This window comes from Rhinopithecus bieti, unplaced genomic scaffold (genome assembly GCF_001698545.2).
Source record: "Rhinopithecus bieti isolate Rb0 unplaced genomic scaffold, ASM169854v2 scaffold_15676, whole genome shotgun sequence".
NCBI classification, from domain to species: Eukaryota; Metazoa; Chordata; class Mammalia; order Primates; family Cercopithecidae; genus Rhinopithecus; species Rhinopithecus bieti.
In genome coordinates, this window is record NW_016809194.1 from 1,511,518 (window position 1) to 1,535,024 (window position 23,507).

A 23,507-nucleotide genomic window follows, 5' to 3' on the forward strand; every position below is an offset into this window, starting at 1 on the left:
AAAAAAAAAAAAAAAAAGAAAAGAAGAAGAAGAAAGAAAGAAAAAGAGTATACAAAAATATTGCCCACTTGCAATAAAAGTTTAAAGCAAAACTGGATACTAATGATTTCAAGATGATCCACTGTTGTAAACTTACAAAATGTTTCTCAACTCAAAGGTTTTATTATCTCATTACCTTGTAGCATGTTCTATATCATAACAATTTTTTAAGTGATTATTAGCTAATTTTTTAGATGTGACATGACACTTTAGAAACTTTTTTAACCTTTTTTTTTTTTTGAGATGGAGTCTCACTCTGTCGCTCAGGCTGGACTACAGTGGTGCGATCTCGGCTCACTGCACCTCTGCCTCCCGGGTTCAAGCAGTTCTCCTGCTCTCAGCCTCCTAAGTAGCTTGGATTACAGGCACGTGCCACCACGCCCAGATAATTTTTGTATTTTTAGTGGAGACGGGGTTTCATCATGTTGGCCAGGCTGGTCTCAAACTCCTAACCTCAGGTGATCCGCTTGCCTCAGCCTCCCAGTGTGTTGGGCTTATAGGTAAAAGCCACTGCACCCAGCCTAGAAACTTTTTAAAATAAATTATGCATCCAAGTTTTAACCACCTGGGAGTTATCTGAATATTTTGCTCTTTTATTAATTTCTCACTGTTATCTTATAAAATGTGCAGTTTAAAAGTTGAATATTATTTATAGTGTACTGTTTTTTATTTTTTAGATAAAGCCACCAGATCATCTAGTCAATATACAGAATCATTTTGGCAGTCATCACAAAGTAAGTAAAGCTGTGTTTACAGGTCTACCTGTGAGCTTGGTCAAATGCTGTTCCTATTTTTGAAGATCGTCTTTTGAAATTTAATGTAAATATTGAAAAAGAGGAATAATGAATACTAAAAAAAAAAAAACTTATCCAATATATCTCTACCCCTTGACCTTATGATGCTTATGGAGTTGTTATTCTCTATATCCAAACCTGAATTTGAACTTAAAAAACAAGCAAAGAAACTACTGCTTCCTGTGAATTGTTGAATGTCTTTGCTAGCAATATAAATGGGTTGATTGTTTTTAACAGACTAATGTAGTAGTTTGAGCCTATTTATATGCACTTATTCTAATAAGGACATAAAATTTTATATTAGTACAATTTCAACTCTGTTGTAAAAGTTTGGAAGGATGAATGAATAAGTGATAAAGCACATGTAATAAAAAGTTAATGGTAAGCTCGGTGATGGGTATATAAATAGTCATTTCAGTCTTACAACTGAAAAGTTTTGTGATCAAATATTGAGAAAATATAACAAAAAAAGATTGGAAAGTAATATACCAAAATGCTAATAATGATTTGCTTAAGAATCATTGGTGGCATTTTTTTTAACTTTATTATTTTCTTTTCTTTTTTATTTTTTTGAGACAGGTTCTCGCTCTGTTGCCCAGGCAAGTGTAGTGGTGCGATCATGGTTCACTGCAGCCTCGAACTCCTGGGTTCAAGGGATCCTCCTGCCTCAGCTTCCTGTGTAGCTAAGACTATAGGCACGTGCCACCATGCCCAGCTAATTTTTTAATTTTTTGTAGAGACGGAGTCTCACTGTGTTGCTCAGGCTGGTCTCAAACTTTTGGGCGCAAGCATTCCTCCCACATCAGCCTCCCAAAATGCTGGGATTGCAGGTGTGAACCATTGCACCCAGCCACCTTTATTATTTTGGTACTACTGTTTTTTTCTTTTGACATTTTTAAATCAAGTCTCCCAAAATCTGAGTTATTAACCAAAATATCTTTGTATGTAAAACCTTCAAGAACTTTTTTATTCCTTCCACATTACTTCCTTTTCTTAAGAAAAAGCCTTTGGAAGGCCGGGCATGGTGGCTCATGCCTGTAATCCCAGCACTGGGAGGCTGAGGCAGGTGGATCACGAGGTCAAGAGACCGAGACCATCCTGGCCAACATGGTGAAACCCCATCTCTACTGAAAACACAAAAATTAGCTGGGCATGGTGGCAGACACCTATAGTCCTAGCTACTCGGGAGGCTGAGGCAGGAGAATGGCCTGAACCCAGGAGGAGGCGGAGCTTGCAGTGAGTAGAGATTGCGTCACTACACTCCAGTCTGGGCGACAGAGTGAGACTCCGTCTCAAAAAAAAGAAAAAATGAAAAAGCCTTTGGAAATCTGTTTTATAATCATTGTATTTATAGAATTCAATTTTTTATTTTCATTTTAATTTTAGTAGGTTCTGGATTTGTGACTATAAAATGAGACATAAAATGAATTAGCTGCTGGAAAAAAATCAGTTGTGGAAAATTACTCTTTGAATTATTTTATGTATTTGCCCTATTTTACTCCAAATCTTTGATCTTTGGAAATTCTTAAATGTATCTACCTGTATAAATGATGTTATACCCATGCAGTGAGATACTATTTAGGCTGGGGGCGGTGGCTCACACCTATAATCCCAGCACTGTGGGAGGCCGAGGCAGGTGGATTACTTGAGGCCGGGAGTTCGACAACAGCCTGGCCAACATGGTGAAACCCCGTCTCTGCTAAAACTACAAAAATTAACCAAGTGTGATGGTAGGTGCCTGTAATCCCAGCTACTTGGGAGGCTGAGGTAGAAGAATTGTTTGACCCCAAGAGGCGACGGCTGCAGTGAGCTGGGATCGCACCACTGCACTCCAGCCTGGGTGACAGAGTGAGACTCCATCTCAAAAAAAAAAAAATACTATTTAGAAATGAAAAATGAGTTATATATGATGAGTTATATATACTAATGAAAAGGTGATCAAGATGTATTTCATTGACTTTAAGATACTATTAATTTTATGTATCAATGAGAAAGAAAAACCATCCAGTTAAACTGTGCCATACCATTAATTAAAAGATACATCTGTAGATCAGAGGGCATTTTTTAAAAAGTATGTCTTAGAATTTGATGAAAGAAAGTATTAAAAGGTATGTATCCACTTTTAAAAGTATATTTTAGTATAGACTGAAAACAAAGCTGAGAGAATATATATCTGTCTTACTTACCGTAGTATTTCTACATTCAATGTTTTGCACATACTTAACAGATAGATATTCGTGAATTTTTAAATTACGCATTTCTAGAATGGCACTTTTTTAAAACAGCTAGCATATGTTTGTATTCAGAAAAAGTTGAAAATAAATAAATGTAAATGGATACTTGTATTTATCATTAAAGAGTAACTCATTTCCTCAGGGCAGATTTGAAAATTCACCTTGTTATAATTGTAATGTCATTTGTTAGTCATCCCATTGTGTCATTTTACAATTATCCTTAAATACCTCCTCAAAACCTGAAGTAGCATGTTTTACTTTATAACTACTTTGCAATGTCCATAAATCTGCATAGATAGTACATACCATTTCTCTATGGTATGGTATATGGTATATGATATGGACTGCCTGGATTTGTATCTCGGCCCCACTACTTTTAGATATATAATTTTGGAAAAATTACCAATTTTGGTTTTCCCCCTTTTTTTTTCGACATAGAGTCTCGCTCTGTCGCCCAGGCTGTAGTGCAGTGGCACAATCTTGGCTCACAGCAAGCTCCGCCTCCCGCGTTCATGACATTCTCCTGCTTGCCTCAGCCTCCCGAGTAGCTGGGACTACAGGCACCCGCCACCATGCTGGGCTAATTTTTTTTTGTATTTTTAGTAGAGACAGAGTTTCACCATGTTAGCCAGGATGGTCTTGATCTCCTGACCTTGTGATCTGCCCACCTTGGCCTCCCAAAGTGCTGGGATTACAGGCATGAGCCACCGCATCCAGCTGGTTTTCCCTTATTTATAAAATGGGAACAACAATAGCATCTGCCACACAAGAATTAAGCAAAATTGGCTGGGCACGGTGGCTCATGCCTGTAATCCCAGCACTTTGGGAGGGCGAGGCAGGCAAATCATTTGAGGTCAAGAGTTTGAGACCAGCCTGGCAAACATGGTGAAACCCTGTCTCTACTAAAAATACAAAACATTTAGTCTTGCGTGGTGGTGTACACCTGTCATCCCAAGTACTTGGGAAGCTGAGGCAGGAGAATATCTTGAACCCGGGAAGCAAGGGTTGCAGTGAGCTGAGATTGCACCACTGCACTCTAGCCTGGGTGACAGAGTCAGACCCTGTCTCAAAAAAAAGAATTAAGCAAAATTATACTCAATAGCTGATACACATTGACTATACGTAGTCATTGTTTTGATGGTACTGATCCTAAAACTGACTCCTTCTTGTTGTCCAATTCCTAAACATTTTGAAGTTTAGAAATGAGGGGAAAAGAAATACACACTTTATATATATATATAGTATATGCATGGTTTATATATATATATACACACACACTTATATACTTACATGCTTGGAACTGATGAATGTTTTTTGTTTGTTGTTTGTTTTTAGTATCCACAGTAAACAAGCAAAATGTCTATGCAGCATGTTTTTTGTTATTTTCAAGTATTCTATGACCTTATCCCTGTTTTCTGTTTCAGGTCACAACTTCACAGCTCATGATAAGCAACCTTCAGTGTTGAGTAAGTAGTTGGTTGCCTGCTCTTTTTTCAGTCAATCAATTTTTTTTTTTTTTTTTGACGCGGGGTCTCACTCTATCGCCCAGGCTGGAGTGCAGTGGTGCTATCTCAGCTCACTGCAAGCTCCGCCTCCCAGGTTCACGCCATTCTCCTGCCTCAGCCTCCTGAGTAGCTGGGACTATAGGCGCCCACCACCACGTCCGGCTAATTTTTTGAATTTTTAGTAGAGACGGGGTTTCACCGTGTTAGCCAGGATGGTCTCAATCTCCTGACCTTGTGATCCGCCCACCTCGGCCTGCCAAAGTGCTGGGATTACAGGCATAAGCCACCGCGCCCAGCCTCAGTCAATCAATTCTAACCTTGCCTCATTCTCCCAGCAAAAGCCGTAATAAAATTTCAAGTTGTTTTACCCCTCTTTACCTTTTTAATTCACCACGGATTGGTACTACCTGTAATAATTACTCTGTGATGTGGAAATGTGTTCAGGGCTGTTTTACCACAAGTAATTTATATTGGGTGATAATACGTTTATTTGCTACCTGCTTTGCTGTAGGAAGTGGTTCATCCTCACTGATAGGATCCTTTGAAATTATTTTTTACTTATGAAACTATTGCTTTTATTGTTTTCTTCCCCTCTTTTATTTTGTCTTTCTGATAGATTAATTTTATAGCACTGGAATATGGTATAAACTTTCAAAGTATGGGAAATTATCTTTTGATATATGTATTTGCTTCAGGCTCAGGATATCAAAGAACTCTTGAGGAATGGGCCCCGCAGACTGCAAGAATAAGAACTAGGATGCAAAGTAAGTAGATAAAGCTCTGTTAGTGAAATAATCTGAAGCATATTGGCTATGTTTTCCTTGACAAAAATGTTTAGTTCTTCAGGTAAACATTTAGGTTGTTTGTGATTTCACTAATAAAGTACAGCTGTGATTACTAGGTTAGTAATTTCTATTTGCTTGGACTGGCAGCACATGGGCTAGGTGTATGTAGAATGTAAATACTGGCAGGAGCAAACCAGAGATTGATGGGTCTTAACAAGCTCTCAGTTCTAGCAGCAATACAGTCTGTATACAATAATGAAATTCTACTCTTTTGACAATACTTATTTTTTGCTTTTAGCAGATTTTGGAACAGCTTTGTGTACTCATAATTTTACATAATAAAGGCTGAAATGCACAAGTTATATTTTCGTGTTTAGGGTTTTGTTTTGTTTTTTTCTGTTTTTTGTTTTGTTTTGTTTTGTTTTTGAGATGGAGTCTCTCTCTGTCGCCCAGGCTGGAGTACAGTGGTGCAATCTCGGTTTACTGCAACCTCTGCCTCCCGGGTTCAAGCAGTTCTCCTGCCTCAGCCTCCCAAGTAGTTAGGACTGCAGGTGTGCACCACCACACCTGGTTAATTTTTCTAATTTTACACACCCAGCTAATTTTGGTAGTTTTAGTATAGATGGAGTTTCACCATATTGGTCAGGCTGCTCTTGAACTCCTGACCTCATGATCCACCTGCCTTGGCCTCCCTAAGTGCTGGGATTACAGGCTTGAGCCACCATGCCCAGCCTTTCTAGGTTTTTGTGTTTTGTTTTGTTTTTGTGTTTTTTGAGATGAAGTCTCCCTCTGTTGCCCAGGTTGGAGTGCAGTGGCACGATCTCAGCTCACTGCAGCCTCCGCCTCCCACATTCAGGTCATTCTTGTGCCTCAGCCTCCTGAGTAGCTAGGACTTGCATGCATGCGCCACCATGCCCAGCTAATTTCTGTAGTTTTAGTAGAGACGGGGTTTCACAATGTTGGCCAGCCTGGTCTTGAACTGCTGACCTCTAGTGATCTGCCTGCTTCAGTCTCCCAAAGTGTTGGGATAACAGACATGAGCTACCACACCCAGCCTCATGTTTAGGTTTTGGATGGATTAAATGTCACAGAATTTAAGGAATACTATAAATTTATATGATAAAACCATCATACTCTGAACTCACTTTCTATAATTTCTGTGGAAATGTGTCCACATTAAATCTTGACCATATTTTTTTAAAGTCCATGCATATTCTCTGCTTTAAGTGACCTTTAACCTCGCTCCCTATTTTACTCATCTAGCCACAATAGGTCTGGAGGTCATCAGGTATTCTCTTAGTTTTATTTAGATAATGTAAAAATCCACATCATGTATCTCTTGCTCATGGGATAATTAACTCTGTAATTGGACCAGATGATGTCTGTGGCCCTGCTTTTCCATCAGTAAACTGGGAGTGGTCATAATTCATTTTTTCTCAGCAGTGACTTTTTTAGCGCACATATAAGTGAATTCTTCAGCAGCCTAGAACCAAAGTAACTTTTTGCCCATGTCTTATTGTCGATTGTCATTTCTTATAGCTGTGAGTATATGCCTGATATTAGAAAACCATTTCCTCTTATAATTTGCTCTTCCTGACCTATTGTAGTTAGGAAACCAAATATTAATTATTCAGCTTATTAGAATTATGTTTACAACCAGAATCAAACATTAAAATTAAATTTGAAGACCCAAGAGATACTCTTGGATGTAAAAATGCATGAGTTTTAGTATATATAATGTGAAAAGCTCAGAGGCATCTGTGTCATTTCTTAGTTCTTAACTATATATTCTGAGTAATTAATATCAGATAAATGACTTCCAGATAAGTGAAGTTAGTACATACCAGAAAATGTTTGCATAATTTTTCCTCTAATAAGACACTGCAATACAGAAGGAAAAAATAATTATATTGAACATCTAATTGAAATGCAGAAATAGATATTTTTAGTTGCTAAATTGATAGCTAATTTTTAGTGTTTTATCTGTTTGCATTTCTACTTTGTCTTAAGTTACTATATTTATTATGGCTTACAGAATTATACCTTGGTTGCTAGCCACCTACCATATATAGATACCACATTGAGCTTTCAGAGTTATGTAACGGTAACATACCAGACGTGTGCATGTAATAGGATCTTTTAGACATTCAACCACATGAGGACTTTAAGATAGAATGATGAGCAAGAAGAAAATATTTTCAATGGAAGTGGAAGACTACAGTGATTTTTCAAACAATGTTATATAATAGATTCCTCTTCAAGAGTATTTTTAAAAATGTTTTCTTAGCATTCCACATTTTATCTCTCATTCTTTATATATTTCTACCTGCTTTGGTGAGGGAAAAAAAGTCATTTTTAGACCTGAATGTTCGAGAACCTTGGGCTATAGATTCTACCCCATGGAACATTGTCACCCAATGTTAGCACCAGTTTCCTGGGTAGACAGGTCCCAGTTCAGGCTTCTGCCTGCATCCAAACCTTTTAGGAAAGATGGAACCACTGTCTTTACTTTTTCCTGTTTGCCAGGTGATAAAACAATGATTATAGAGAAGAATATATGTGCAAGTAGAGGTCAGAGCATTAATATAAATGCTTTGGAACTTGTCTTAGAAATTTAGGTAAAGAAGACAATTTGTAGTTAAAGCTCTTGGGCTCCAGGCCTAGCTCTTCCACTTACTAATTGAGTAATCTTGGTAAAATCCCTTAACTTTTGTGAACCTCAATTTTCTTGCCTTTAAAGACAATAGTGCCTATAACTAAATTATTGTAATGACCTTATATGTGTAAACACAATTTTTTAAAGTCTAAAATCTCATAATTATCTGGGTTTATTTCTTGTTAACAATGTTTTCTGTAGAATCAATAGCAACTATGGAGGATTTGTGCCCTCTACTCTTGATGGTTATAGAGTGATTGATTATCACCATACTCTTTAGACTAGAAAAGCTTGAGTTTTTTCTTTTTCATTTTGAGACAGTCTTGCTCTGTTGCCTAGGCTGGAGTGCAGTGGCGTGATCTCAGCTCACTGCAGCCTCCACCTCCTGGGTTCAAGTGATTGTCGTGCCTCAGCCTCCGAAGTAGCTGGTGGTGCACCACCACAGCCGGCTAATTTTTGTATTTTAGTAGAGACATGTTGGCCAGACTGGTCTCAAACTCCTGACCTCAGGTGATCTACCCATCTCGACCTTCCAAAAAGTGTTGGGATTACAGGCATGAGCCACTGTGCCCAGCTGAGTTTTTTCTTTTAAAAAGATGTTTTTTAGAATTGTTGTTAGCATCTCGAGTAATGTTGATGAAAAGGATATCAGTTACCCTTTGGACGATGTCCTGCCTTGGCAGTATATACCCTGTTGTGTATGTGTTTGTGTTATATGAATTATATAAATATTATATATGGTACATAATTATTATTTAGCTGTCTTTCATTAACATCATAGAATTGCACTTCACAGCATTTTTGTATATATTATCTCATTTGATCTTTGCAACCATGGAGTGAAGTATTCAAAATAAACATTATCTGATGGATTTGGGTTTTGTGTGGTTAGGTTTTTTTATTTTGTTATTTTAGTTGTAACTTTGATAACATAACTTAGAAGCTTCTAAATAATGAAATATCCTAAGTTAAACTGGTAACTGAAAAACAATATTCCTCTTAGATTTGCTGTCATTTTGTCTTATGACATCATTATGGAGCTTTTTGTCATATGACCAAAAATAAGGGTATTTCTGAATGTTAGCAGGGCTAATATTATTCCTCCAGTTATTCCAGTGTTTCTCAAATGAAAGTTATTGATAAAACCCTAAGAAGATCCGCCAGGAAGTTCGTTTATATATACAAAAATTATAAAACTCCAGTCAAGTGATAGATGGCAATACTGGTAATATAGGTCATATGAATGAGATAACTCAGCCTCCATACCTTCTGAAGCCTGTCCCTCCATTTACTCTCTTAGATTTTAAAACCTGCTGGTATGCTAAAAAAAGATGGAAGGGAAAGGGAAGGGTTAGGATTGTTTTTAATTTCTTTTCTTGTTTTAATTTTTTTTTTTAGAGATGGGGTCTCACAGTGTTGCCCAGGCTGGTCTTAAACTCCTGTGCTCAAGCTGTCCTTTCACCTCAGCCTCTTGAGTTGTTGGAATTACAGGCCTGAGCCACTGTGCCCGGCTTAATTTATTTTCTAAATAAATTTAGATGGAAGTAGAGATTTGACAGAGTTGTGAGAAAATTATTTTGAGCTCTATTGTTTAACCACAAGCCTAAAACAGAATTACTTAATTACTTGTCTATTAACAGAAATGATGAGAAGTTTTTAAACGTGATTTTAAAATACTACTAATATTTGAAATGGTCAGAATCCCCAGATGAAATACTGAATCGGTTTGAGGTAGAAAATAGTGAAGATTAAGATTGAGTTTTATATTAAAACACCTTATCCAGACAGCTCAGTAGTCTATAATCCACATTTTGTCCTTCCCTCTTTACAGCATCTTCACCAGGCAAGAGTTCAATATATGGCAGTTTTTCAAGTGGTATGTTTCATTTTATTATGGTGTGCTTATTTTCTCTGTCCTTTTTATCCCGGAAGTTTCACCAATCCCATTAGATACTTATGGGTCAAATACTTCCAAACTTTCTCTCAAAACTAATTATTGTGTGCTTTCTACTAGACCCCACCATATGCTGTGAACAGCTATGAAAGAAATAGGTCTTGTGTCTCAAGGAGCCCTCAGTCTAATCAGCACTCAGATGTTCTACTTTTTCTTCTGCTTCTGGCTGATCTCTGTCTTCTTTTTTTTCCTGGTGGAATTTGTATCCTCTTTGTCTACTAGAAATAAATACTCAAATTATGAAACATAAGTTGATAGTCTTATTTTATTACTCTCACCATTAGATGACAGCATTCAGAAATCAGAGCTTGGAAACCAGTCACCATCAACCTCCAGCCGACGTAAGTTTGTGTATTCAGTTTTAATTAAATATTTCTGTAAAATTGGATAATCCATAATTATTCCATAATTATTTAAAAATGGTTTTTGACAGCAGTATGACTCGATGCTATTTGAAGAATCATATTTTAAGCACTTTAGAGGAAAAAGTATATATTCTACTAGCAGTGAAATTATTTATGGACAAACTATATATGAGACAACATCTGGTATTGCCCCTTCACTTTACTGTCCATAAGACCAAAAGTAATAGCTAATAATAAGTAAAGCTACTAATACTGTTAACTGAGGAAACCATGCTAAATTGAAAGAAAGACAGCCAGAGCATGACTTTATGGGATTACAATGGCTTTTGGAGTCTGCACACTTGCATTTGAACTAGATTGGACCACTTACCTCCTTTACAGCCTTGTTGCAAGTTTCTTTAGTTCTCCAAGTTTTATTATCCTGAAACAGTACTAAGAAAATAAATTCATGGGCTGAGCATGGTGGCTTATGCCTGTAATCCCAGCACTTTGGGAGGCCGAGGCAGGCGGATCATGAGATCAAGAGATCGAGACCGTCCTGGCCAACATGGTGAAACCCCGTCTCTACTAAAAATACAAAAATTAGCTGGGCATAGTGGCACATGCCTGTAGTCCCAGCTACTCAGGAGGCTGAGGCAGGAGAATCGCTTGAACCCGAGAAGCAGAGGTTGCAGTGAGCCGAGATCGCACCACTGCACTCCAGCCTGGAGACAAAGCGAGACTCCATCTCAAAAAAAAAGAAAGGCCAGGTGCGGTGGCTCAAGCCTGTAATCCCCCCACTTTGGGAGGCCGAGGTGGGCGGATCACAAGGTCAGGAGATTGAGACCATCCTGGCTAACATGGTGAAACCCCGTCTCTACTTAAAAAACGCAAAGAAAATTAGCTGGGGGTAGTGGTGGGTGCCTGTAGTCCCAGCTGCTCAGGAGGCTGAGGCAGGAGAATGGCGTGAACCCGGGAGGCAGAGCTTGCAGTGAGCCAAGATTGCATCACTGCACTCCAGGCTGGGCAACAGAACAAGACTGTCTCAAAAAAAAAAAAATAGATTAATGATTATTCTCACATTTTTTGTTCTTGGTACTGCTTTACACTAGTAAAGTTATTAAGAACCTCAAAGAGCTTTTTGTTGGAAATATGGGTTATATCTATCCATATGTACCAGGAAATTAAAGTTGAAAATTTTAAAAAATATTTATTAATTGATTTTAAATAATTTAGCAAGATGAGTGACACATCAGATTGCTTTGCATTTTTTCTGATCTCTTTAATGTCTAGCTTTAAAAAATGGATTTGGATTATCATATATGCTTCTGTATTCAGTCTGTTACAATATATTTTGGTTGAAGTATCTACAAAAAATCCAGCTTTATACAGATAGGAAAAATTTTAATAGCCTTTTCAGATAATTGTGGCTATTCTTTTTTGAACTCTCCAAAACTCAACAAGTGTTAGTTTCTTAAATGTTACTTGAAATAGGATATCTGAAACCATCTTACTGAGCTTTTAGTACTCTATTACAGTAAAATTCATTGGTCTTTCTTATACTTTGAATGGAATATCGTGCACTGGTCATTTGGAAAACACTGGTTCACTGAGAAATGCAGATTTTTCCAAACATTGACACATTAGGAATGTAATATAAAATATCACATTTGTTAATATCACTGCCAATCTCAAGACTTTTAAAAAGTGTTAAAGGGTAGGGTGCCATGGCTCAGGCCTGTAATCTCAACATTTTGGGAGGCCTACGTGGGCAGATCACCTGAGGTCAGGAGTTCAGGACCAGCCTGGCCAACATGGCAAAACCCTGTCTCTACTAAAAATACAAAAACATTAGCCGGGTATGGTGGCATGCACTTGTAATCCCAGCTACTCAGGAGACTGAGGCAGGAGAATCACTTGAACCCGGGAGGCAGAGGTTGCAGTGAGCCAAGATGGCACCACTTCATGCTATCCTGGGCCACAGAGCAAGACTCCATCTCAGAAAAAAAAAAAGCGTTAAAGTACAATGTTGGGAGTTGTCAAACTCGTGGCAGATTGAGGATTCTAAAATCCTCATTTTCACTTGAAAGCTAATGTCTGCAAAATACACAAGTCTGACCATAGTTTACTTGTTCTTTCAAGTAAAAAATAGTATTCCTGAAAAATGTGCTAATTCATCTTGTAATTCATTTGCACAAAATTATTTTCCTTGAGACAACCATGGTACTGTATGATGCAGCAGAAGTGCTTTGTGCGTACTTCCCATTTCTTCAGAAAGAATATTGACAAGATATGTACTCAAGGATTGAGATTTAATAAGATAAATAATTAACTGCTTCATCAAGGACATTCTTAAGTAAAGGAATGTCGCTTTGTTAAACCTTGAATGCATGGCAGTGAAAAATAACAACGACTACACTCATACAGTTTGGTGCCACTGCCCTGTAACTCATGCTAAGGCATCAAAAGTTTTTCCCACCATTGCTTTTGCATTATCAGTGCAAATGTCAACACAAGGTGAAGGTCAAATAACATCTTAGTGTTGGAAGAATAGTTTTAACTTCATGGGTATCTCCCCCACAAAATAGGGTCTTGAGGTACCCCACAGATCACACCTTGAGAACTGCTGCTCTAAAAGGTCCCTACTAAAATTAATAGCCTGAAACAGTCAATAAATAAAAGGTCTAAAAGTATTATTGTTACTATCATATTAACTGAATAAATGGAGTAGAATATGAGAAAGAACTTTATAAACTGAAAAGCACTAAATATAAATTAATACTGTGGCCGGGCGCGGTGGCTCACGCCTGTAATCCCAGCACTTTGGGAGGCCGAGGCGGGTGGATCACGAGGTCAGGAGATTGAGACCATCCTCACTAACACAGTGAAACCCCGTCTCTACTAAAAATACAAAAAAATTAGCCAGGCGTAGTGGCAGGCGCCTGTAGTCCCAGCTACTCGGGAGGCTGAGGCAGGAGAATGGCGTGAACCTGGGAGGTGGAGCTTGCAGTGAGCCGAGATTGCGCCAATGCTCTCCAGCCTAGGCGGCAGAGCGTGACTCCGTCTCAAAAATAAATAAATAAATAAATAAATAAATACTATTATTATTGCCAATAGTAATTAGCGATGAGTTACAAACTAAGTTTTACCAGTGTTAACTTGCATACCACAAAAGGCCACCCATCAGTAAAATTAAAGGGACAGCTAGCTATTATTAACATGTAGAAGATGTTCATTCATATTGCATACTTTTCTTTTTTTTTCTTTTTTTTTTTTTTTGAGATGGGGTCTCGCTGTGTCACCCAGGCTAGAGTGCAGTGGCGTGATCTTGACTCACTGCGGCCTCCGCCTCTCATGTTCAAGTGATTCTCCTGCCTCAGCCTCCCAAGTTGCTGGGACTACAGGCTTGTGCCACCACACCCAGCTAGGTTTTAGTATTTTTAGTAGAGACGAGGTTTCACAGTCTCGATCTCCTGACCTCGTGATCCGCGTGCCTCGGCCTCCCGAAGTGCTGGGATTACAGGCATGAGCCACTGTGTCCAGCCTGCATCCCTTTCTTTATCCTTTTATATACTTCAGAAATATTTCACCTTGAATAATTAGCCATGTGAATGCTGAGTTTCTAAATTAAAAAATATTTTATAAATTGTCTTTTAATAGTCTATTCTCCCAACTGTTAGCAGTGGAAATAATAAACTTCACTTTATAAACTGTATTATTTTTCTGACTTGTTTATGCCATTTCTTTTGTTTAAAACTTTTCCTCAAAGATATTTTATACTGAAGAGACATATGCATATTTATACACATAATTCAAAGTGCATGTAAGATTTTCTTGAGAATGCGATAAATTATTTTATTAAGAAAATTATCAGCTTTCTTCTTTAAAGTTCTCTTTTACCTAATGTTTACAAAGATTGATACTGATTTTAAAAGTCACTTGCCTTGAATCTAAGAAAGTGGTATTTATATCTGTCGTTTCTTTTTTTCTGAGTAGAAGTGACTGGACAACCCCAAAATGCATCTTTTGTCAAGAGGAACTGCTGGTGGCTACTTCCTCTGATAGCTGCTCTTGCCTCTGGGAGTTTTTGGTTCTTTAGTACTCCTGAGGTAGAAACCACTGCTGTTCAAGAGTTCCAGAACCAGATGAATCAACTTAAGAATAAGTATCAAGGTCAAGATGAGAAGCTGTGGAAAAGGAGCCAAATATTCCTGGAAAAACATCTTAATAGCTCCCATCCTCGGTCTCAGCCTGCTATCTTGCTGCTCACTGCTGCCCGAGATGCTGAAGAAGCGCTTAGGTGTCTGAGTGAACAAATTGCTGATGCCTATTCTTCTTTTCATAGTGTCCGTGCCATCCGGATTGATGGGACAGATAAAGCTGCTCAAGACAGTGATACTGTCAAACTAGAGGTAGACCAAGAACTGAGCAATGGATTTAAGAACGGCCAGAATGCAGCTGTGGTACACCGCATTGAGTCATTGCCCGCAGGCTCTACTTTGATCTTCTACAAATATTGTGACCATGAAAACGCAGCCTTCAAAGATGTAGCCTTAGTCCTGACTGTCTTATTGGAGGAAGAGACACTTGGAACCAGTCTAGGCCTAAAGGAAGTTGAAGAAAAAGTAAGAGATTTCCTTAAAGTCAAGTTCACCAATTCTAACACACCCAACTCCTACAATCATATGGACCCAGACAAACTGAATGGCCTCTGGAGCCGCATTTCTCACTTAGTTCTGCCTGTGCAACCTGAAAATGCCTTGAAAAGGGGCATCTGCTTATAAGAAGTGAGAGAGAAGAAAAATCATGTCCCAAGTTCTGAGAATTGTTCACATTTTCTAACCAGAGACAGAATTCAGAGCTCTTTTGAAAGAACTGGTTTCTTTTAAAGGAAATTAAGTTCTTACATAAACATGGAACATAAAATCATTCATTCAACCTAATTATCTATGATATGAGAGAATCATTTCAGTTTCCATTGAGAGCTGTGTTAAAGGTATCTTAGGAGTGCAGATAATATGCAGTTCCTTAGAGAATCTATTTTGATTCTGGGCTGAATTATTACAGTTATGGTATGACCAGTGAAAGGGATTTGTCTCCTTATCTTCCTGATTTTTTAACTTAGATTTCTCACTAAGTTTCTTGAGTTATTAGTAAGATTGCTCCCTAAATGTAACCATGGATTTTCCCATTATGTCCCCTTTTATACCATGTAGGTGTGAGTTCCTTAGCTTCTGCCTATAGGAACATAAGCAATGAAAGGTCACGTAGGTGTGTGTTTGGAATTTTTTTTCTTTTGTTTCTTGGAAGATGGAAAGAACAAGGCAAGGAAGAAATGGGGAAGCTGAAGGGAGGAAATGTTACAGTAATCCACTGAGATACAGGTTAGTCACACATAGGTATATGAACTGTTAATCTTGGTGGATTCCATTGGGATTTGTTTTTTATATCTCCTTTTTCCTTCCTTGAAGAAAAATTCTTGGCCCTCCCAAGGATTCTTCATGTATATTGCAAAATTTAATATATTTGTTCACTTGACTCTTAAGAGTAGGTCAGGCCGAGGCAGGTGGATCACCTGAGGTCAGGAGTTTGAGACCAGTCTGGTCAACATGGTGAAACCCCGTCTCTACTAAAAATACAAAATTAGCTGGGCATGGTGGCACATGCCTGTAATCCCAGCTACTTGGGAGGCTGAGGCAGGAGAATTGCTTGAACCCGGGAGGCAGAGGTTGCAGTAAGCCGAGACCAGGCTTATTGCCCTCCAGCCTGGGCAACAAAAACGAAACTCTGTCTCAAAAAGAAAAAAAAAAAGACTAGGTCAATTTGTAACAGTTTATGTTGGACACATCCTGAAGCTTTTGTTTTGAATTAAGAAATAGTTTCAGGAATTGACAAACCATTTGTTAACCTGCTGTCCTGGGCTATCGAAGAAGATTTTGTTTTCTGCGCCTCCAGTTGTTGCAGTCCAGGTCCTCTAGTGCAACGCCATAGCAAATATAAAGAGTTACTATGCACGTGATACATGTTATGGAGTGCCTCAAGGCAAGATAGTGAACTTATATGAAGAGTGTGAAATGTATTTCTTTACTACTATAGTAGTATAGTTATAACTTTGCATCTATAATTGAGCTTTCTCATCTGTCAACTGCTGTGGTTTTCTTAAAATGTTACAATTCTAGATCTATTCACCTTTTTTTTTTATTGTCCACAAACCATTAAGTGTAAATACTGTTTTTAGAGAGAGTCAGTCATTCATTGGCTTTGTCATTTACCCTTTGAGAGTTCCACAAGTGGTAGTAGAGTGGTCTAACTTCTTTCCTCTGGTACTACCAGTATTCATAAATGTATGCCCCTTACTATAATTTGTTCCTCTTAGAAGTCAGATCATCTGATTTATAGAGGATTATGAAAACCAGAGTTTCTGAAAAGGCTTATTTTATACATACATATTATATAGAGAAATAAATGTTTTTATTAAATGTTTCACTGACCCAAGTAATTTAAAAGTAATATGTTACCTATGTCTTTCAGGAAAAATAATTATAGCAGCTGATCTGTAAATGACTTTAAAAGCTATTTTAGTAATTTAAATAAATTTACTTTCTTGGTTTGTACTCTCTGTGTTATATATTTAATGATTTATCATATTTAAAAAAAGAAATCCAAGTCTTTTCCTTGAACAATTTTAGCAACCTTGGCTAGGAGAAACAAAAACCAAAGAACTGGAGCCATTTGCAAGTACATTGGTTAGAAGTGGAATAGCCATAACTTTCCATTTTATCTCGGCACTTAGGGTTTGTAAAAAATACAGTTAATTTAGGTATTTCCTGACTGGGCAAAAGAATTCTCCACAGCAGCTTTTCTTTCTTTTTCTTTCTTTTTTTTTTTTTTTTTTTTTTTTTTTTGAGACGGGAGTCTCGCTCTGCTCGGGCCCAGGCCTGGGAGTGCAAGGGGCCGCCGGGTCTCAAGCCTCACTGCAAGCTCCGGCCCCCGGGGTTTACGCCATCTCTCCTGCCTCAGCCTCCAAGTAGCTGAGGGGTCTTACAGGCGCCCCGCCACCTCTCCCAGCTAGTTTTTTTTTTTTTTTTTTTGCTATTTTTTTAGTAAGATGGGGTTTCACCCATATTAAGTCAGGATGGTCTCGATCTCCTGACCTTGTGATCTGCCCGGGTCTCGGCCTCCCAAAGCTGCTGGGATTACAGCTTGAGGGGCCACCGCCCCGGCCCGGCCCTTTTCTTTTGGGATCTCGCTATATTGCCCAGGCTGTTTTTGAACTCTTGGCCTCAAGCAGCCCTCCTGCCTAAGCCTCCTAAGTAGCTGGGATTACAGGTGTAAGTCACAACCCCTGGCTTCTTAACCTTTTCTTTATCACCTCCCTGAAGAGCTTTTTTAGATTTTTTTCTAGTCACCCCTTCCCCATGAAATTTCAACACCACATATGTACTATGTGATTTGCTCCAGACGACCACCAGAGTAAGTGCCAGAGAATAGGCAAGTAAGCAGGGTAAAAGAAAACTTTATTAACTAGTCAATGTGAAGGAGGGGCGAGGTTCACCGTCTCTGGCGCCGGGGGACTTCGGCGTTCTCGGACGAGGTTCCTAGGTCCCTTGTACGAGGAGGGGCCAAGGAAATTCCCGCCGTGTGCCCGCCGGGAGCGGCTTTTATGTCCTGGGCCTGGGAGTGGGAGGGCAGTGGGCGGGACATAGGTGGGTCAGGGGCGGGGCGGTAGGCGCGGCTAGGTAGGTTTCGATTTTCTCCCTCAGATGTCAGACTGCGCCTGCGCAGTCGACCTGTGTCTTTCCCGGGCACGGGAAAGTTGACAATGAAGAACCCGGAAATGCGCCATTTTAGTCCTTTTGTTCTTTTGTTCCCTCCCTCCCTCCGTCCAGACACTATGTATCTGTTTATGGACTGTAAATGTTTTTTGCTTTATACAAAATACAATTTTTTTTGTCCCCAATAAACCAATTTTTACCCCCATTGAGAATGCATGCTCAAGAGCATCCACATTTTAGATAATTGCTGCCTAAAACATTCTATTTGCTATTCATGTTATTGTGATCCTTTTAGAAGGGAAAATTTATTTGTTATTTTATTTATTTATTATTATTTTTTAGACAGTCTCACTCTTGCCCAGGCTGGAGTGCAGTGGTACAATCTCGGCTCACTGCAACCTCCGCCTCCCACGTTCAAGCGATTCTCCTGCTTCAGCCTCCTTGAGTAGCTGGGATTACAGGTTCACACCACCATGCCTGGCTAATTTTTTGTATTTTTAGTAAAGATGGGGTTTCACCATGTTGGCCGGGCTGGTCTTGAACTCCTGACCTCGGGTGATCCACCTGCCTTGGCCTCCCAAAGTGCTGGGATTACAGGCATGAGCTGCGGAGCCTGGCCTAGAAAGGAAAATTTAAGACATCAGCTTCAAAATAGGAGCTAGGGTCTAGAGAAATGGAGCACGTTGTAACTGGCCGACAACAGTGGCCCAGGAAAACCACAGTATGGTACCTTCTTAAACTTTTGAAACTTAATTTGCTTCACTTCTTTTAATGACTTTAATATTTAAAGATGTTTTGTAAACCTCTAATCCTGAAAAAAAAATTGGAAGTAAACTGATTTTCATTCAGTGAAGAGAACTGCCATTTAGAAGTGATAGGGGTTTACATACTTTGTACCATTAGTTAATACCTAAGCTAAAAGTATAATATCCAGTTTCCTTATGATCTCAGGTTTATGGAAAGTAGCCTTTCTTTTGGCAGTGTAAACAAGCAGTTCTACTAAATACATAAAGATAATGCACTATTCTGCTATTTTGTCCTTATCAAGATCATGGAGTAAAATTTTGCGGTGTAAGAGGATAGGGTTTTTCCCTAAGGAAGAGGATTTTGTTGGCATTAACCACCAAAGATGGGGTTCCTCAGCCTGGAAAACCAAGCTGAGAAGGCTGCCACTGACGGGAAGAGGAGGAAATTCCTCCCTTGAATGCCCTGTTTCTGGCCTGGATTCAGAGAATTCCTTGTGTGTTTAAGGACCCTTGTGGGTGGTAGAGAAACTAGTTCCTGTCACCTGAGCATAAACAGGAGAACCCCCTTGTACTCTACACTCCGGGCATAATGAACTACTTGCAATTTCCTAAACACATCATTCACTTGTCTTTTGCACATTCTTAGACTCTTTTGGAATACTTCATTTCCTGCCCTCTCGCTTTCTCCAATCTCATGTTCTGCTCATTCTTATTTGTCCTTAAAGTCTTCATTTTCTTAGGGCAGCACTTCAGTGAAATCTTTCATAATTCCCTCCCCCCAAATACTATTTTAGGTGCCTCCTGTTTTTTTTTTTTTTGTTGTTGTTGTTTTTCTTTTTTTGGTGATTTAAACAATGCGACCTTTATTGTTACAAAACCCAGCAGCATGAGGAGTTCCTGGGTTGGGTGACTTAGAGGCTGGAAAAATTCATCCCAAGCATTACAAGCTAACCAATGATATACCCCCGGTGAAAGAAAACCTCTGCAAGCTGCTAGCTGAAGCCAGCTCCTGTCCTCTTATCCAAAACTGGGTCGTGTCCAGCCAAACCATTTTGGGAGTTGAACGAGTCACTTCAAAGGGCTCAAATGACCGGTGAATCTTCCAGATAAAAGGAGAGAACACAGCCTTTCCTGCGCATTTTAAAGTGACTGAGGTGCTCCACACTCTGATTTATCCTTTATTACCCTGTGGCAGCATTAGCATACCCCTGCTACCACATGCATCTTGCGAGCAGTGACGCATCGTCAATATATGCACCGTGGTAATCACAGAGTGCTCAAATATTTATTGAATAAAAAGAGCAAGCCGTACCTAATTATAGCTAGGTAAGTTGCATCTTAGTGTTTTGTTTGCTTCCCCACCCCGGTCCCCCATGACTCCTAAGCCCTATCTAAAAGCTTTATATAACTCACCTGGATTTAGCAATGCTATGAATGAGGAAAAACAAAGAGGACCAATCTACGCCGTGGAAGGGAAACTGGCACTTCTCTGACGGAGACAGTGATCATTACAGGTCCTCAAGGGAAAGGTGAATATCAAGGGAAAAGACTGGGAAGCCATGAGGTCTTTCCGCAGTGATATTGGGCATTTGCATTTTCTTAAAATAGCTAGCAAGTATTCCTCCACCTTTTTCTGTTGCCTAAGAGAGTATTATAATTCAGATAAAAGATGGCTATGGATGTACGAAGATGGATAAGAAAAATATTTGAGAAGTAGAACTGACCAGATTTGATTGAATGTAAAAGTGCTGAAAATATTTCTTTGTTTTGTTTAGCTCATGTATCTTCTCCCCAGATACTAAGCACAAAGTGATAGACTAAATTCCTATCTCTGCATGTCAATATGTTGACTTTTAGTCTGAAGTAGAGCCACACATATTTGGTCAGAAATTGTAAAGAATAAAAACCCTGGCCGGGCGCGGTGGCTCATGCCTGTAATCCCAGCACTTTGGGAGGCCGAGTCAGGTGGATCATGAGGTCAGGAGACCGAGACCATCCTGGCTAACAGGGTGAAACCCCATCTGTACTAAAAATACAAAAACAGCCGGGCGTGGTGGCAGGCGCCTGTAGTCCCAGCTACTCAGGAGGCTGAGGCAGGAGAACGGCGTGAATTCAGGAGGCAGCACTTGCAGTGAACCGAGATCATGCCACTGCACTCCAGCCTGGGCCACAGTGAGACTCCGTCTCAAAAAAAAAAAAAAGGATAAAAACCCTGTCCCACCAGGAAATGAGCAAAAGAGGGCTGGGGTGAAGACTGCAAGAATATACATCTCAGACTCCAAGAAAAGAAAATATGGGAACTGTGAAGACTGTCTTCATGTGGAGACCAGCAGCCATTCCCTCTATTGCTGCTACCCAATTAACAACTTCCCCTTTGTGACTTAAATGCCAAAACTATGACTTTAATGGCTCAATTCAGTGTATGAAGGATTCCTGAGAAGCATATATGGTAAAGCATAGCTTCCTAGGTCACCCTTTTAACAGGGACCAGGAGTTTGGGTTACGGTAGGGCAGTGTCCTGAGGTCAGAACAAGAAGTGGGCAGATATGTTAAAGGACCACTGAATACTTCTTCAACTATATAAAGACCTTGTATATGTAATGCCATGCTATGTGATTAATTCATTTCATTTTAGCTTTTTAAAAACCCCAATAAAGAGAAATTCAAGGTAATGGAAACATTTTAAGTTGTAAAATCTGAGTCCTGGTCATGGGTCTACTACAAATGTGATTTCTTCCCATTGCTTCTGTTTCTCTAGACTAAACAAGGAAGATAGTTGTCAAAACTTCGGGTACTGTTTTAACATACATCAGCTCTTGTTAATTTGTTGTAAGTCCCTCAATAGAACACCAAGCTTTAGTTTTCAGTATGTTTCTTGGGCAAGTGAGGTGGTAGGTGGCCATGTACTAGATTCAAACTTGATTTTCTAGGGATTGTTTTCCCACTTTTAGAGAATACCATTCTTAGGCTAAACACAATTACAGAATCTACCGCATGCTATACAGCCCTCTATAGAAATATTCACCCTCGGTAGTTAATTACGTCTCTTAATGGGCAAATTTTTTATCTACTCTTTTTTTATTATTTCATAAAATCCAGATCTCCATAGCTTAAATACACTTCCTCCTATTTTCCCTACAACAAATATGGAAAAGATCTATAATATATATTTGAATATGTATTAAGTTGTTCCTCACCCTTTTCTATTTTTTGTTAGCTATTGAGGGTTTATTAATGCTCCAAACACTTCCAAGTGCTTTATGTGTATTAACTGATTTAATTCTTAAGTTACTCTGTGAGATGGTATTATTATCCCAACTTAATAGGAAACTGAAGCACAGTGAGCTAAAGTAACACTCGAAGTGGTGGAGCAGAGAGATGAACCCAGGCAGTCTGGCTTTAGAACGTCTATGTTTACCACTATGATGTTCTCAAGGACCCCATTCTGAATATAGGAATAAACAAATTCAGTTTCTCCCACTTTACTCTCACAACACCCTTCTGACTCCAGATGTGTGTGGAGGGGGGTTCCCCATGCACTAAGCAAATAAGCAGTTTTGCAGCAGACACCAGCTGGGTGTCCTCTAATTCAATTCACTTCTTACACTACCTGGAGATAGCATCAGATACCATAGGTTGAAGGCTCAGTCCCACAAGATGGCTCCCACTTCAGATGCCAATCAGAAGCCCCAGATGGTGACCGAGGGTCCTAACCAACTAGCTATAAGTTAGCGTTCCCATAACCCCTTCTTTTTTTTTTTGCTAGAGAGGCTTACAGAACTCGGAAACACTATACAGTCATGCCATATATAGTGACATTTGAATGTCAGACAGCATAGACAACGGTGATCCCATAAGATTATAATACTGTATTTTTATTGTACCTTTTCTATGCTTAGGTTTGTTTAGATACATAAATACAGTCAACCCTTGAACAACACAGGTTTGAACTGTGTGGGTTCACTTATACATGGATTTTTTTTCAATAAATATATTGGAAAATTTTTTGGAGATTTGCAACAATTTGAAAAACCAGATGAACCTCAGAACCTCATAGTACTGAAATATCAAAAAAAATTAAGAACAAGGTATTCTGAAGAGTGACAAAAATACATGTAGATACTAGTCTACCACTTACTACCATATCACTAAATCTATTTTAAAAAGTTAAAATGCCGAGGTGCGGTGGACTCAAGCCTGTAATCCCAGCACTTTGGGAGGCCGAGAAGGCGGATCACGAGGTCAGCGAGATCAAGACCATCCTGGCTAACATGGTGGAAACCCCGTCTCTACTAAAAATACAAAAAACTAGCCGGGCGACTGGGTGGGCGCCTGTAAGTCCCAGCTACTCGGGAGGCTGAGGCAGGAGAATGGCGTGAACCCGGGAGGCGGAGCTTGCCGTGAGCTGAGATCGGCCACTGCCACTCCAGCCTGGGCAACAGAGCAAACTCCGTCCAAAAAAAAAAAAAAAAAAAAGTTAAAATTTATCACAACCTATACACACAAACACAGACCATACATTGTACCATTTGCAGTCTAGATAAATATTTAAAAATCTACAAATGCAGTGTTAAACCCTAACTGATGAAAAATTAGCTAGTGGGTACAATGTGTGCTATTCAGGTGATGGGTATACTAAAAGTCCAGACTTCACCAGGATACAATTCTTCCATGT

At 39.2% G+C, this 23,507-nt stretch overlaps 1 protein-coding gene across 9 annotated transcripts in view; it reads left to right on the top strand.

Annotated features, from left to right (window-relative positions):
- TOR1AIP1 (torsin 1A interacting protein 1) overlaps window positions 1-16,930 on the top strand; it is a 44,781-nt gene extending 27,851 nt beyond the window's left edge. For 6 of the 9 annotated variants that reach the window (XM_017888805.1, XM_017888804.1, XM_017888811.1 and 3 more), the window contains 6 exons: window positions 717-773; window positions 4,492-4,533; window positions 5,268-5,336; window positions 9,845-9,889; window positions 10,252-10,308; window positions 14,308-16,930. In XM_017888805.1, coding sequence (XP_017744294.1) covers window positions 717-773; window positions 4,492-4,533; window positions 5,268-5,336; window positions 9,845-9,889; window positions 10,252-10,308; window positions 14,308-15,095 — 1,058 coding nt within the window. In that variant the 3' untranslated portion in view covers window positions 15,096-16,930. The remainder of the gene's footprint in view (window positions 1-716; window positions 774-4,491; window positions 4,534-5,267; window positions 5,337-9,844; window positions 9,890-10,251; window positions 10,309-14,307) is intronic. The other 3 variants (XM_017888807.1, XM_017888812.1, XM_017888810.1) reach the window with 1 other exon arrangement.
- The last annotated feature ends 6,577 nt before the right edge of the window (window positions 16,931-23,507 follow it).